The sequence below is a fragment of the Patagioenas fasciata genome, chromosome 29, assembly GCF_037038585.1.
Source record: "Patagioenas fasciata isolate bPatFas1 chromosome 29, bPatFas1.hap1, whole genome shotgun sequence".
Taxonomy (NCBI): Eukaryota; Metazoa; Chordata; class Aves; order Columbiformes; family Columbidae; genus Patagioenas; species Patagioenas fasciata.
Window position 1 is genome coordinate 5,673,445 of NC_092548.1, and position 15,408 is coordinate 5,688,852.

A 15,408-nucleotide genomic window follows, 5' to 3' on the forward strand; every position below is an offset into this window, starting at 1 on the left:
TCTTGGTTGAGTCTTGAGGGGGTTTGGGGGCTCTTGGTTGAGTCTTGAAGGCATCTAAGGGGGGTTTGGGGGCTCTTCATTGAGTCCTATGGGGGGTTCAGGGGTCCTGGATGAGTCTTGAGGGCATCTATGGAGGGTTTGGGGGTCTTCATTGAGTCCTATGGGGGTTCAGGGGTCCTGAATGAGTCTTGAAGGCATCTAAGGGGGGTTTGGGGGCTCTTGGTTGAGTTTTGAGGGCATCTAAGGGGGGTTTGGGGGCTCTTGGTTGAGTCTTGAGGGCATCTAAGGGGGGTTTGGGGGCTCTTGGTTGAGTCTTGAAGGCATCTGAGGGGCGTTTGGGGGGTCCTGGTTGATCACGGAGGGTTTTGGGGGGTCCTTGGGGGGTCTTGGGTGACCCTTGAGGGCATCTGGGGGGCTCTTTGGGGACCTTTGGGGCAGACTTGGGTGTCTCAGGGTGACCTTTGGATGTCTGAGGGTGGGTTTGGGTGACCTTTGGGTGTCTCGGGGTGGTTTGGGTGTCTCAGGGGGTACTTTGGTTGTCTTGGGGGGTGGGTTTGGGTGTCTTGGGATGGGTTTGGGTGACCTTTGGGTGTCTCGGGGTGGGTTTGGGTGTCTTGGGATGGGTTTGGGTGACCTTTGGGTGTCTCGGGGTGGGTTTGGGTGTCTCAGGGTGACCTTTGGGTGTCTCGGGGTGGGTTTGGGTGTCTTGGGATGGGTTTGGGTGACCTTTGGGTGTCTCGGGGTGGGTTTGGGTGTCTCATGGTGACCTTTGGGTGTCTCATGGTGACCTTTGGGTGTCTCGGGGTGGGTTTGGGTGTCTCATGGTGACCTTTGGGTGTCTCGGGGTGGGTTTGGGTGTCTCGGGATGGGTTTGGGTGACCTTTGGGTGTCTCAAGGTGACCTTTGGGTGTCTCATGGTGACCTTTGGGTGTCTCAAGGTGACCTTTGGGTGTCTCATGGTGACCTTTGGGTGTCTCGGGGTGGGTTTGGGTGTCTCAGGGTGACCTTTGGGTGACTCAGGGTGTGAGTTTGGGTGTCCCAGGGTGCGTTTGGGTGACCTTTGGTTGTCTCAAGGGGTGGTTTGAGGGGCTGATTTGGGCATCTCAGAGCGGATTTGGGTGTCTCGGGATGGGTTTGGGTGACCTTTGGGTGTCTCGGGGTGGGTTTGGGTGTCTCAGGGTGACCTTTGGGTGTCTCAGGATGGGTTTGGGTGACTCAGGGTGACCTTTGGGTGTCTCGGGAGTTGGGTTTGGGTGTCCCAGGATGGGTTTGGGTGACCTTTGGGTGTCTCAGGGTGGGTTTGGGTGTCTCATGGTGACCTTTGGGTGTCTCGGGGTGGGTTTGGGTGTCTCAGGGTGACCTTTGGGTGACTCAGGGTGTGAGTTTGGGTGTCCCAGGGTGCGTTTGGGTGACCTTTGGTTGTCTCAAGGGGTGGTTTGAGGGGCTGATTTGGGCATCTCAGAGCGGATTTGGGTGTCTCGGGATGGGTTTGGGTGACCTTTGGGTGTCTCGGGGTGGGTTTGGGTGTCTCATGGTGACCTTTGGTTGTCTCGGGATGGGTTTGGGTGTCTCAGGGTGACCTTTGGGTGTCTCGGGGTGGGTTTGGGTGTCTCAGGGTGACCTTTGGGTGTCTCGGGGTGGGTTTGGGTGACCTTTGGGTGTCTCAAGGTGACCTTTGGGTGTCTCATGGTGACCTTTGGGTGTCTCGGGGTGGGTTTGGGTGTCTCAGGGTGACCTTTGGGTGTCTCAAGGTGACCTTTGGGTGTCTCATGGTGACCTTTGGGTGTCTCAGGGTGACCTTTGGGTGTCTCGGGGTGACCTTTGGGTGTCTCAAGGTGACCTTTGGGTGTCTCGGGGTGGGTTTGGGTGTCTCAGGGTGACCTTTGGGTGTCTCAGGGTGACCTTTGGGTGTCTCAGGGTGCGTTTGGGTGACCTTTGGTTGTCTCAAGGGGTGATTTGAGGGGCTGATTTGGGCATCTCAGAGCGGATTTGGGTGTCTCGGGATGGCTTTGGGTGACCTTTGGGTGTCTCGGGGTGGGTTTGGGTGTCCAGGGGTGACTTGGGGGGGTGCTTTGGGTGTCGGGGTGACCCGGGTGTCCCCCCGCAGGGTTCGGTGACGACCTCAACTGCATCTTCAACGACGACAACGCGGAGAAGCTGGTGCTGCGCATCCGCATCATGAACAGCGACGAGAACAAGATGCAGGAGGTGGGGCCGGGAGCACCCACGGGTGCTTTTTTGGGTGGGGGGGCACCCATGGGTGCTGTGTGCTCACCCCCCGTGTCCCCCAGGAGGAGGAGGTGGTGGACAAGATGGACGACGACGTCTTCTTGCGCTGCATCGAGTCCAACATGCTGACCGACATGACGCTGCAGGGCATCGAGCAGATCAGCAAGGTGGGCGCCGCGGGGCACCCGTGGGTGCTGGGACCACCAATGGGTGCTGGGACCACCAATGGGTGCTGGGAACACCGATGGTCCTTGAGGAGCATTCGGAACTTCTCCCTCCATTGAGCCCCCCAGGGTGCCCATGGTGACACTGGTGGAGCTGTGGGAAGGTCCATGGGTGTCTGGAGTGGACCCAGGGTGCCCAGGAGCACCCATGGGTGCTCATGTGGGTGCTGGGACCACCAATGGGTTCTGGGACCACCAATGGTCCTTGAGGAGCACTCGGAGCTTCCCCTTCCATTGAGCCCCCCAGGGTGCCCATGGTGACACTGGTGGAGCTGTGGGAAGGTCCATGGGTCCCAGGGTGCCCAGGAGCACCCATGGGTGCTCATGTGGGTGCTGGGACCACCAATGATCCTTGAGGAGCACTCGGAACTTCTCCTTCCATTGAGTTCTCCAGGGTGCCCATGGTGACACTGGTGGAGATGTGGGAAGGTCCATGGGTCCCAGGGTGCCCAGGAGCACCCATGGGTGCTCATGTGGGTTCTGGGACCACCAATGGTCCTTGAGGAGCACTTGGAACTTCCCCTTCCATTGAGTTCTCCAGGGTGCCCATGGTGGAGATGTGGGAAGGTCCATGGGTCCCAGGGTGCCCAGGAGCACCCATGGGTGCTGGGACCACCAATGATCCTTGAGGAGCACTCGGAACTTCTCCTTCCATTGAGTTCTCCAGGGTGCCCATGGTGACACTGGTGGAGCTGTGGGAAGGTCCATGGGTCCCAGGGTGCCCAGGAGCACCCATGGGTGCTCATGTGGGTGCTGGGACCACCAATGATCCTTGAGGAGCACTCGGAACTTCTCCTTCCATTGAGTTCTCCAGGGTGCCCATGGTGACACTGGTGGAGATGTGGGAAGGTCCATGGGTCCCAGGGTGCCCAGGAGCACCCATGGGTGCTCATGTGGGTTCTGGGACCACCAATGGTCCTTGAGGAGCACTTGGAACTTCCCCTTCCATTGAGTTCTCCAGGGTGCCCATGGTGGAGATGTGGGAAGGTCCATGGGTCCCAGGGTGCCCAGGAGCACCCATGGGTGCTGGGACCACCAATGATCCTTGAGGAGCACTCGGAACTTCTCCTTCCATTGAGTTCTCCAGGGTGCCCATGGTGACACTGGTGGAGCTGTGGGAAGGGCCATGGGTCCCAGGGTGCCCAGGAGCACCCATGGGTGCTGGGACCACCAATGGGTTCTGGGACCACCAATGATCCTTGAGGAGCACTCGGAACTTCTCCTTCCATTGAGTTCTCCAGGGTGCCCATGGTGACACTGGTGGAGATGTGGGAAGGTCCATGGGTCCCAGGGTGCCCAGGAGCACCCATGGGTGCTCATGTGGGTGCTGGGACCACCAATGGTCCTTGAGGAGCACTTGGAACTTCTCCCTCCATTGAGCCCCCCAGGGTGCCCATGGTGACACTGGTGGAGCTGTGGGAAGGGCCATGGGTCCCAGGGTGCCCAGGAGCACCCATGGGTGCTCTTGTGGGTGCTGGGACCATCAATGGGTTCTGGGACCACCAATGGTCCTTGAGGAGCACTTGGAACTTCCCCTTCCATTGAGTTCTCCAGGGTGCCCATGGTGACACTGGTGGAGCTGTGGGGAGGTCCATGGGTCCCAGGGTGCCCAGGAGCACCCATGGGTGCTGGGACCACCAATGGGTGCTGGGACCACCAATGGTCCTTGAGGAGCACTTGGAACTTCTCCCTCCATTGAGCCCCCCAGGGTGCCCATGGTGACACTGGTGGAGCTGTGGGAAGGTCCATGGGTCCTCAGGGTGCCCAGGAGCACCCATGGGTGCTCATGTGGGTGCTGGGACCACCAATGGGTTCTGGGACCACCAATGATCCTTGAGGAGCACTCGGAACTTCTCCCCCCATGGAGCCCTCCAGGAGGTCCAGGGTGCCCATGGTGGAGCTGTGGGAAGGTCCATGGGTCCTCAGGGTGCCCAGGAGCACCCATGGGTGCTCATGTGGGTTCTGGGACCACCAATGGTCCTTGAGGAGCACTCGGAACTTCTCCTTCCATTGAGTTCTCCAGGGTGCCCATGGTGACACTGGTGGAGATGTGGGAAGGGCCATGGGTCCTCAGGGTGCCCAGGAGCACCCATGGGTGCTCATGTGGGTGCTGGGACCACCAATGGGTTCTGGGACCACCAATGGTCCTTGAGGAGCACTCGGAACTTCTCCTTCCATTGAGTTCTCCAGGGTGCCCATGGTGACACTGGTGGAGATGTGGGAAGGTCCATGGGTCCTCAGGGTGCCCAGGAGCACCCATGGGTGCTGGGACCACCAATGATCCTTGAGGAGCACTTGGAAGTTCTCCCCCCATGGAGCCCTCCAGGAGGTCCAGGGTGCCCATGGTGGAGCTGTGGGAAGGTCCATGGGTCCCAGGGTGCCCAGGAGCACCCATGGGTGCTCATGTGGGTGCTGGGACCACCAATGGTCCTTGAGGAGCACTCGGAACTTCCCCTTCCATTGAGTTCTCCAGGGTGCCCATGGTGACACTGGTGGAGCTGTGGGAAGGTCCATGGGTCCCAGGGTGCCCAGGAGCACCCATGGGTGCTGGGACCACCGATGGTCCTTGAGGAGCACTTGGAACTTCTCCCTCCATTGAGCCCCCCAGGGTGCCCATGGTGACACTGGTGGAGCTGTGGGAAGGTCCATGGGTCCTCAGGGTGCCCAGGAGCACCCATGGGTGCTCATGTGGGTGCTGGGACCATCAATGGGTTCTGGGACCACCAATGATCCTTGAGGAGCACTCGGAACTTCTCCTTCCATTGAGTTCTCCAGGAGGTCCAGGGTGACACTGGTGGAGCTGTGGGAAGGTCCATGGGTCCCAGGGTGCCCAGGAGCACCCATGGGTGCTCATGTGGGTGCTGGGACCACCAATGATCCTTGAGGAGCACTCGGAACTTCTCCTTCCATTGAGTTCTCCAGGGTGCCCATGGTGACACTGGTGGAGATGTGGGAAGGTCCATGGGTGTCTGGAGTGGACCCAGGGTGCCCAGGAGCACCCATGGGTGCTGGGACCACCAATGGGTGCTGGGACCACCAATGATCCTTGAGGAGCACTTGGAACTTCCCCTTCCATTGAGTTCTCCAGGAGGTCCAGGGTGCCCATGGTGGAGCTGTGGGAAGGTCCATGGGTCCCAGGGTGCCCAGGAGCACCCATGGGTGCTCATGTGGGTGCTGGGACCACCAATGGGTTCTGGGACCACCAATGATCCTTGAGGAGCACTCGGAGCTTCCCCTTCCATTGAGTTCTCCAGGGTGCCCATGGTGACACTGGTGGAGCTGTGGGGAGGTCCATGGGTCCCAGGGTGCCCAGGAGCACCCATGGGTGCTCATGTGGGTGCTGGGACCACCAATGGTCCTTGAGGAGCACTTGGAACTTCCCCTTCCATTGAGTTCTCCAGGAGGTCCAGGGTGCCCATGGTGGAGCTGTGGGAAGGGCCATGGGTCCTCAGGGTGCCCAGGAGCACCCATGGGTGCTGGGACCACCAATGGGTTCTGGGACCACCAATGATCCTTGAGGAGCACTCGGAACTTCCCCTTCCATTGAGTTCTCCAGGGTGCCCATGGTGACACTGGTGGAGCTGTGGGGAGGTCCATGGGTCCTCAGGGTGCCCAGGAGCACCCATGGGTGCTCATGTGGGTGCTGGGACCACCAATGATCCTTGAGGAGCACTCGGAACTTCTCCTTCCATTGAGTTCTCCAGGAGGTCCAGGGTGTCCATGGTGGAGATGTGGGAAGGTCTCTGGGTCCCAGGGTGCCCAGGAGCACCCATGGGTGCTGGGACCACCAATGATCCTTGAGGAGCACTCGGAGCTTCCCCTTCCATTGAGTTCTCCAGGAGGTTTGGGTTGCCCGTGGTGCCACTGGTGGAGCTGTGGGGAGGTCTCTGGGTGCCCATGGTGTCCCGTGGCGCCCCGAGCACCCATGGGTGCTCTTGTGGGTGCTGGGACCACCAATGATCCTTGAGGAGCACTTGGAACTTCCCCTTCCATTGAGTTCTCCAGGAGGTCCAGGGTGCCCATGGTGGAGCTGTGGGAAGGTCCATGGGTCCCAGGGTGCCCAGGAGCACCCATGGGTGCTGGGACCACCAATGGGTGCTGGGACCACCAATGATCCTTGAGGAGCACTCGGAACTTTTCCTTCCATTGAGTTCTCCAGGGTGCCCATGGTGACACTGGTGGAGCTGTGGGGAGGTCCATGGGTCCTCAGGGTGCCCAGGAGCACCCATGGGTGCTCATGTGGGTGCTGGGACCACCAATGGTCCTTGAGGAGCACTTGGAACTTCTCCCTCCATTGAGTTCTCCAGGAGGTCCAGGGTGCCCATGGTGGAGCTGTGGGAAGGTCCATGGGTCCCAGGGTGCCCAGGAGCACCCATGGGTGCTGGGACCACCAATGATCCTTGAGGAGCACTCGGAACTTCTCCTTCCATTGAGTTCTCCAGGGTGCCCATGGTGACACTGGTGGAGATGTGGGAAGGTCCATGGGTCCCAGGGTGCCCAGGAGCACCCATGGGTGCTGGGACCACCAATGGGTTCTGGGACCACCAATGGTCCTTGAAGAACACTCGGAACTTCCCCTTCCATTGAGTTCTCCAGGAGGTTTGGGTTGCCCGTGGTGCCACTGGTGGAGCCGTGGGGAGGTCTCCGGGTGCCCAGGTGTCCCGTGGCGCCCCGAGCACCCATGGGTGCTGTCCCCAGGTGTACATGCACCTGCCGCAGACGGACAACAAGAAGAAGATCATCATCACGGAGGACGGGGAGTTCAAGGCGCTGCAGGAGTGGATCCTGGAGACCGACGGCGTCAGCCTCATGCGGGTGCTGAGCGAGAAGGACGTGGACCCCGTGCGCACCACCTCCAACGACATCGTGGAGATCTTCACCGTGCGTGGGGGGTCCGCAGCATAGGGGTGGTGGGGTCCTCAACATATGGGTGGTGGGGTCCTCAAGGTCTGGGTGGGGGGTTCTTCAGGATCTGGGTGGTGGGTCCTCAATATTTGGGTGGTGGGGTCCTCAACATCTGGGTCATTGGGTGGTGGGTTCATCAATATTTGGGTGGTGGGTTCTTCAGGATCTGGGTGGTGGTTCCTCAGTATTGGGGTGGTGGGGTCCTCAAGATCTGGGTCATTGGGTGGTGGGGTCCTCAAGGTCTGGGTGGTGGGTTCTTCGGGATCTGGGTGATGGGGTCCTCAAGATCTGGGTCATTGGGTGGTGGGTTCCTCAAGGTCTGGGTGGTGGGTTCTTCAGGATCTGGGTGGTGGGGTCCTCAATATTTGGATGGTGGGGTCCTCAAGATCTGGGTGGTGGGTCCTCAATATTTGGGTGGTGGGTTCCTCAAGATCTGGGTCATTGGGTGGTGGGTTCCTCAAGATCTGGGTGGTGGGTTCTTCAGGATCTGGGTGGTGGGTTCGTCAATATTTGGGTGGTGGGGTCCTCAAGATCTGGGTGGTGGGTCCTCAATATTTGGGTGGTGGGGTCCTCAATATTTGGGTGGTGGGTTCCTCAACATCTGGGTCTTTGGTTGTTGAGGTTCCTCAAGATCTGGGTGGTGGGCTCCTCAATATTTGGGTGGTGGGGTCCTCAACATCTGGGTCATTGGTTGTTGGGGTTCCTCAAGATTTGGGTGGTGGGTTCCTCAACATCTGGGTCATTGGGTGGTGGGTTCGTCAGTATTTGGGTGGTCGGGGTCCTCAACATCTGGGTCATTGAGTGGTGGGTTCCTCAATATTTGGGTGGTGGGCTCCTCAACATCTGGGTCATTGGGTGGTGGGTTCGTCAGTATTTGAGTGGTCGGGGTCCTCAACATCTGGGTCATTGGGTGGTGGGTTCCTCAATATTTGGGTGGTGGGTTCCTCAACATTTGGGTGGTGGGGTCCTCAACACTTGGGTGGTGGGTTCCTCGACATCTGGGTCTTCGGTTGTTGAGGTTCCCCAAGATTTGGGTGGTGGGTTCCTCAATATTTGGGTGGTGGGCTCCTCAACATCTGGCTCTTGGGTGCTGGGTTCCTTCACCACCTCGGTCCTTGAGGTTCCTCAACACCAACTCGGGGGGGATTGTGTCCCCGGACGCCTGGGTCCCCCGGACTCCTGGGTTCCCCCGGACGCCTGGGTCCCCATGGCGCCATCTACTGTCAGGTTCTGGGCATCGAGGCGGTGCGCAAGGCGCTGGAGCGGGAGCTCTACCACGTCATCTCCTTCGACGGCTCCTACGTCAACTACCGGCACCTGGCGCTGCTGTGCGACACCATGACGTCCCGCGGCCACCTCATGGCCATCACGCGCCACGGCGTCAACCGCCAGGACACCGGGCCCCTCATGAAGTGCTCCTTCGAGGAGACGGTGTGGGGCTGGGCTGTGGGGCTGGGGAGGGGGCTGTGGGGCCTGGACGGGGGGGTTTGGGGATGGGGATGGGGGTGTACAGGGGGGTTTGGGGATGGGGATGGGGGTTTGGGGCCTGTACAGGGGGGTTTGGGGATGGGGATGGGGGTGTACAGGGGGGTTTGGGGATGGGGATGGGGGGTTTGGGGCCTGTACAGGGGGGTTTGGGGATGGGGATGGGGGTGTACAGGGGGGTTTGGGGATGGGGATGGGGGTTTGGGGCCTGTACAGGGGGGTTTGGGGATGGGGGTGTACAGGGGCGTTTGGGGATGGGGATGGAGGTTTGGGGCCTGTACAGGGGGCTGTGGGGCCTGTACAGGTGGGTTTGGGGATGGGGATGGGGGTGTACAGGGGGGTTTGGGGCCTGTACAGGGGGGTTTGGGGATGGGGGCTTGGGGCCTGTACAGGGGGGTTTGGGGATGGGGATGGAGGTTTGGGGCCTGTACAGGGGGCTGTGGGGCCTGTACGGGGGGGTTTGGGGATGCGGATGGGGGTGTACAGGGGGGTTTGGGGCCTGTACAGGGGGGTTTGGGGATGGGGGCTTGGGGCCTGTACAGGGGGATTTGGGGATGGGGATGGGGGTTTGGGGCCTGTACAGGGGGGGTTGGGGCTGGAGATGGGGGTGTACAGGGGGTTTGGGGCTGGGAATTGGGGTGTGGGGGATGTACAGGGGGGTTTGGGGCTGGGGATGGGGATGTACAGGGGGATTTGGGGCCTGTACAGGGGGGTTTGGGGCTTGTACGGGGGGGTCTGGGGCTGGGCCTGGGGGTTTGGGGGATGTACAGGGGGGTTTGGGGCCTGTACAGGGGGGTTTGGGGATGGGGATGGGGGTTTGGGGCCTGTACAGGGGGGTTTGGGGATGGGGATGGGGGTTTGGGGCCTGTACGAGGGGGTTTGGGGATGGGGATGGGGGTTTGGGGCCTGTACAGGGGGGTTTGGGGATGGGGATGGGGGTTTGGGGCCTGTACGAGGGGGTTTGGGGATGGGGATGGGGGTTTGGGGCCTGTACAGGGGGGTTTGGGGATGGGGATAGGGGTGTACAGGGGGGTTTGGGGCTGGGAATTGGGGTGTGGGGCCTGCACAGGGGGGTTTGGGGCTGGGGATGGGGGTTTGGGGCCTGTACAGGGGGGTTTGGGGATGGGGATGGGGGTGTACAGGGGGGTTTGGGGCTGGGAATTGGGGTGTGGGGCCTGCACAGGGGGGTTTGGGGCTGGGGATGGGGGTGTACAGGGGGGTTTGGGGCTGGGAATTGGGGTGTGGGGCCTGCACAGGGTGATTTGGGGCTGAGGATGGGGGTGTACAGGGGGGTTTGGGGCTGGGAATTGGGGCTTGGGGCCTGCACAGGGGGGTTTGGGGCTGAGGATGGGGGTGTACAGGGGGGTGTGGGGCTGGGAATGGGAAGCTCTGGTGGGGGAACAGGAGCTGTGGGGGGCCACGAGAAGCTCTTGGAGGCCATGGGGAGCTCTGGGGGAACAGGAATCACTTTGGGGGTGCCCCCCTGCCCCGTATGACCCTGCGTGTCCCCCCCTCCCCAGGTGGACGTGCTGATGGAGGCGGCGGCGCACGGGGAGAGCGACCCCATGAAGGGGGTGTCGGAGAACATCATGCTGGGGCAGCTGGCGCCCGCGGGCACCGGGTGCTTCGACCTCCTCCTGGACGCCGACAAGTGCCGGCACGGCATGGAGATCCCCAGCGCCCTGCCCGGCATCGGCGGCGCCGGGCGTGAGTGCGGGGGAGGGCGGGCCCGGACGCCTGGGTCCGCTCAGGAGGGAGGGGGGGGCTGGGGTGTGTGGGTCCTGTGGGATGGGAGGGGGGACTCGGACGCCTGGGTCCTTCCCGAATGCCTGGGTCCCCTGGGATGGGAGGGGGGACTTGGACGCCTGGGTCCTTCCCGGACACCTGGGTCCCGTGGGATGGGAGGGGGGACTCGGACGCCTGGGTCCTTCCCGGACGCCTGGGTCCTTCCCGAATGCCTGGGTCCCATGGGATGGGAGGGGGGACTCGGACGCCTGGGTCCTTCCCGGACGCCTGGGTCCCATGGGATGGGAGGGGGGACTTGGACGCCTGGGTCCTTCCCGGACGCCTGGGTCCTTCCCGAATGCCTGGGTCCCATGGGATGGGAGGGGTTACTCGGACGCCTGGGTCCTTCCCGGACGCCTGGGTCCTTCCCGGACGCCTGGGTCCACTGAGGAGGGAGGGGGGACTGGGATGTATGGGTCCCATGGGATGGGAGGGGGTACTCAGACGCCTGGGTCCTTCCCGGACGCCTGGGTCCCATGGGATGGGAGGGGGGACTTGGACGCCTGGGTCCTTCCCGGACACCTGGGTCCCCTGGGAGAGGAAGGGGTGACAGCTCAAGGGTGGTGGCACAAAGACCCCCGGACGCCTGGGTCCCCCCGGACGCCTGGGTCCCCCCGGACACCTGGGTCCCCCCCGGACGCCTGGGTCCCCTGGGAGAGGAAGGGGTGACAGCTCAAGGGTGGTGGCACAAAGACCCCCGGACGCCTGGGTCCCCCCGGACGCCTGGGTCCCCCCGGACACCTGGGTCCCCCCCGGACGCCTGGGTCCCCTGGGAGAGGAAGGGGTGACAGCGCAAGGGTGGTGGCACAAAGACCCCCGGACGCCTGGGTCCCCCCCGGACGCCTGGGTCCCCCCGGACGCCTGGGTCCCCCCCGGACGCCTGGGTCCCCTGTGATGGGAGTGGGTACTCGGACGCCTGGGTCCCCCCAGATCCAGACGCCTGGGTCCTATGGGAGAGGAGGGGGGGACAGCTCAAGGGTGGTGGCACAAAGACCCCCGGACGCCTGGGTCCCCCGGACGCCTGGGTCCCCCCCGGACACCTGGGTCCCCCGAACGCCTGGGTCCCCCGGATGCCTGGGTCCCCCTGGACACCGGGGTCCCCTGAGATGGGAGGGGGGACTCAGACACCTGGGTCCCCTGGGAGAGGAAGGGGTGACAACTCAAGGGTGGTGGCACAAAGACCCCCGGACGCCTGGGTCCCCTGGACGCCTGGGTCCCCCCCGGACGCCTGGGTCCCCCGGACGCCTGGGTCCCCCGGACGCCTGGGTCCCCCCCAACGCGCTGTCCCCACAGCCACCGGGATGTTCTTCGGCTCGGCCCCCAGCCCCATGGGGGGGATGTCCCCCGCCATGACCCCCTGGAACCAGGGAGCCACCCCCGCCTACGGGGCCTGGTCCCCCAGCGTGGGTGCGTACGGGGGACTGGGGAGACTGGGAGGCACTGGGAGGGGTTTGGGGGGCACTGGGAGGGGTTTGGGGGGCACTGGGAGGGGTTTGGGGGGCACTGGGATGGACTGGGAGGGGTTTGGGGGGCATTGGGAGGGGTTTGGGGGGCACTGGGATGGACTGGGAGGGGGTTGGGGGGCACTGGGATGGACTGGGAGGGGTTTGGGGGGCACTGGGAGGGGTTTGGGGGGCACTGAGATGGACTGGGAGGGGTTTGGGGGGGGGACTGGGATGGACTGGGAGGGCTTTGGGGGGCACTGGGAGGGGTTTGGGGGGGCACTGGGATGGACTGGGAGGCACTGGAAGGGGTTTGGGGGGCACTGGGAGGGACTGGGAGGGACTGGGAGGGGTTTGGGGGGCACTGGGATGGACTGGGAGGCACTGGGAGGGGTTTGGGGGGGCACTGGGATGGACTGGGAGGGGTTTGGGGGGCACTGGGAGGGGTTTGGGGGGCACTGGGATGGACTGGGAGGCACTGGGAGGGGTTTGGGGGGGACTGGGAGGCACTGGGAGGGGTTTGGGGGGGACTGGGAGGCACTGGGATGGGTTGGGGGGCACTGGGATGGACTGGGAGGGGTGTGGGGGGGACTGGGAGGGGTTGGGAGGGTCCCTGGGGGTTTTGGGAGGGGTTCAGGGGGGTTTTTGGGGTCCCCGAGTTGGATTTTTGGGGTGTTTTGGGTCCCTGAGGCCCCATTTCCCCCCCCCCAGGCAGTGGGGGGACCCCGGGGGGCACCGGGTTCTCCCCCAGCCCCATTGATCCCTGGGAGGGTTTTGAGGTCCATGGGGGGGTTTTGGGGTCCCTGGGGGTTTTGGGGGGGGTTTAGGGGGGGTTTTGGGGTCCCCGGGGGGGTTTTTTGGGTCCCCGAGTTTGATTTTTGGGGTGCTGGGGGTCCCTGACGCCCCATTTCCCCCCCCAGGCAGTGGGGGGACCCCGGGGGGCACCGGGTTCTCCCCCAGCCCCATTGATCCCTGGGAGTGTTTTGGGGTCCATGGGGGGGTTCAGGGGGGTTTTTGGGGTCCCCGAGTTGGATTTTTGGGGTGTTTTGGGTCCCTGAGGCCCCGTTTCCCCCCCAGGCAGCGGGATGACCCCGGGGGGCGCCGGGTTCTCCCCCAGCGCGGCGTCGGACGCCAGCGGCTTCAGCCCCGGGTACTCCCCGGCGTGGTCGCCGACCCCCGGCTCCCCCGGCTCCCCGGGGCCCTCCAGCCCGTACATCCCCTCCCCCGGTGAGTACCCAACACCCCAAAAACACCCAAAAAACAGCCAAAAACACCCCCAAAATGCCCAAAAACCACCCTGAAATGGCCCAAAACACCCTGAAATGGCCCAAAAACGCCCTGAAACGCCCCAAAAACACCATAAAACACCCCAAAAAACACCCCAAAAACCTCCAAGAAACACCATGAAACACCCTGAAAACACCCAGAAAACACCCAGAAAACACCGTAAGACACCCTGAAATGCCCCAAAACACCAAGAAACACCTTGAAATGGCCCTGAAACACCCCAAAAACACCCAGAAACAAACATCCCCAAAACACCCCCCAAAACACCATGAAACACCCTGAAACAGCCAAAAAACACCCAAAAAACACCCCCAAAACCACCCCTGGCTCCCCGGGGCCCTCCAGCCCGTACATCCCCTCCCCCGGTGAGTACCCGACGCCCCAAAAACGGCCGGAAACACCCCAAAAACACCCAAAAAACACCCAAAAACACCCCCAAAATGCCCAAAAACCACCCTGAAATGGCCCAAAACACCCTGAAATGGCCCAGAAATGCCCCCAAAACACCATGGAACACCCAAAAAACACCCCAAAAACATCCAAGGAACACCATGAAATGCCCTGAAACGCCCCCAAAAACACCTAGAAACACCCCCAAAACACCCTAAAATGACCCAAAAACACCCCCGGCTCCCCGGGGCCCTCCAGCCCATACATCCCCTCCCCCGGTGAGTACCCGACACCCCAAAAACGGCCGGAAACACCCCAAAAACACCCAAAAAACAGCCAAAAACACCCCCAAAATGCCCAAAAACCACCCTGAAATGGCCCAAAACACCCAAAAACCACCCTGAAATGGCCCAAAACACCCTGAAATGGCCCAAAAACACCCTAAAACACCCCAAAAACACCATGAAACACCCCAAAAAACACCCCAAAAACATCCAAGAAACACCATGAAACACCCTGAAATGCCCCAAAACCACCCTAAAACCCCCCAAAAACATCCAAGAAACACCATGAAACGCCCAGAAAACACCATGAAACACCCTGAAATGCCCCAAAACCACCCTAAAACCCCCCAAAAACATCCAAGAAACACCATGAAACACCCAGAAAACACCATGAAACACCCTGAAATGCCCCAAAAACGCCATGAAACGCCCCCAAAAACACCTAGAAACACCCCCAAAACACCCTAAAATGACCCAAAAACACCCCCGGCTCCCCGGGGCCCTCCAGCCCATACATCCCCTCCCCCGGTGAGTACCCGACACCCCAAAAACGGCCAGAAACACCCCAAAAACACCCAAAAAACACCCAGAAACACCCCCAAAATACCCAAAAACCACCCTGAAATGGCCCAAAACACCCAAAAACCACCCCAAAATGGCCCAAAACACCCCCAAAACACTGTGAAATGGCCCAAAAACGCCCTGAAATGCCCCCAAAAACACCCCGAAACACCCCTAAAACACCCTAAAAACATCCAAGAAACACCATGAAACACCCTGAAGTGCCCCAAAGACACCCTGAAACACCCCCCAAAACACCCCGAAACACCCCAAAAACACCATGAAGCACCCAAAAAACACCCCAAAAACATCCAAGAAACACCCCGAAAACACCCAGAAAACACCATGAAACACCCTGAAATGCCCCCAAAAACACCCTGAAACACCCCCAAAACACCCTAAAATGGCCCAAAAACACCCTGAAACACCCCAAAACACCCCCAAAAATACCCTGAAACACACCTTGAAACACCCCCAAAAACACCTTGAAACACCCCAAAAAACCAGCCCCAAAACACCCTGAAACACCCCAAAACACCCCCAAAAACACTCTGAAAACACACCTTGAAACACCCACAGAAACACCTTGAAACACCCCCACAAACACCATGAAACACCCCAGAAAACACCCCTGAAAACAGCCCCAAAACACCCTGAAAGACCCCAAAACACCTCCAAAAATACCCCGAAACACACCATGAAACACCCCAAAAACACCTTGAAACACACACAGAAACACCTTGAAACACCCCCAAAAACACCTTGAAACACCCCGAAACACCCTGAAACACCCCAAAAAACCAGCCCAAAACCACC

At 61.3% G+C, this 15,408-nt stretch overlaps 1 protein-coding gene across 1 annotated transcript in view; it reads left to right on the forward strand.

Annotated features, from left to right (window-relative positions):
• POLR2A (RNA polymerase II subunit A) overlaps window positions 1-15,408 on the forward strand; it is a 75,693-nt gene that overhangs the window by 57,408 nt on the left and 2,877 nt on the right. The window contains exons 22-28 of the mRNA XM_065859058.2: window positions 2,108-2,208; window positions 2,292-2,396; window positions 7,152-7,334; window positions 8,586-8,789; window positions 10,364-10,550; window positions 11,922-12,035; window positions 13,148-13,297. Coding sequence (XP_065715130.2) covers window positions 2,108-2,208; window positions 2,292-2,396; window positions 7,152-7,334; window positions 8,586-8,789; window positions 10,364-10,550; window positions 11,922-12,035; window positions 13,148-13,297 — 1,044 coding nt within the window. The remainder of the gene's footprint in view (window positions 1-2,107; window positions 2,209-2,291; window positions 2,397-7,151; window positions 7,335-8,585; window positions 8,790-10,363; window positions 10,551-11,921; window positions 12,036-13,147; window positions 13,298-15,408) is intronic.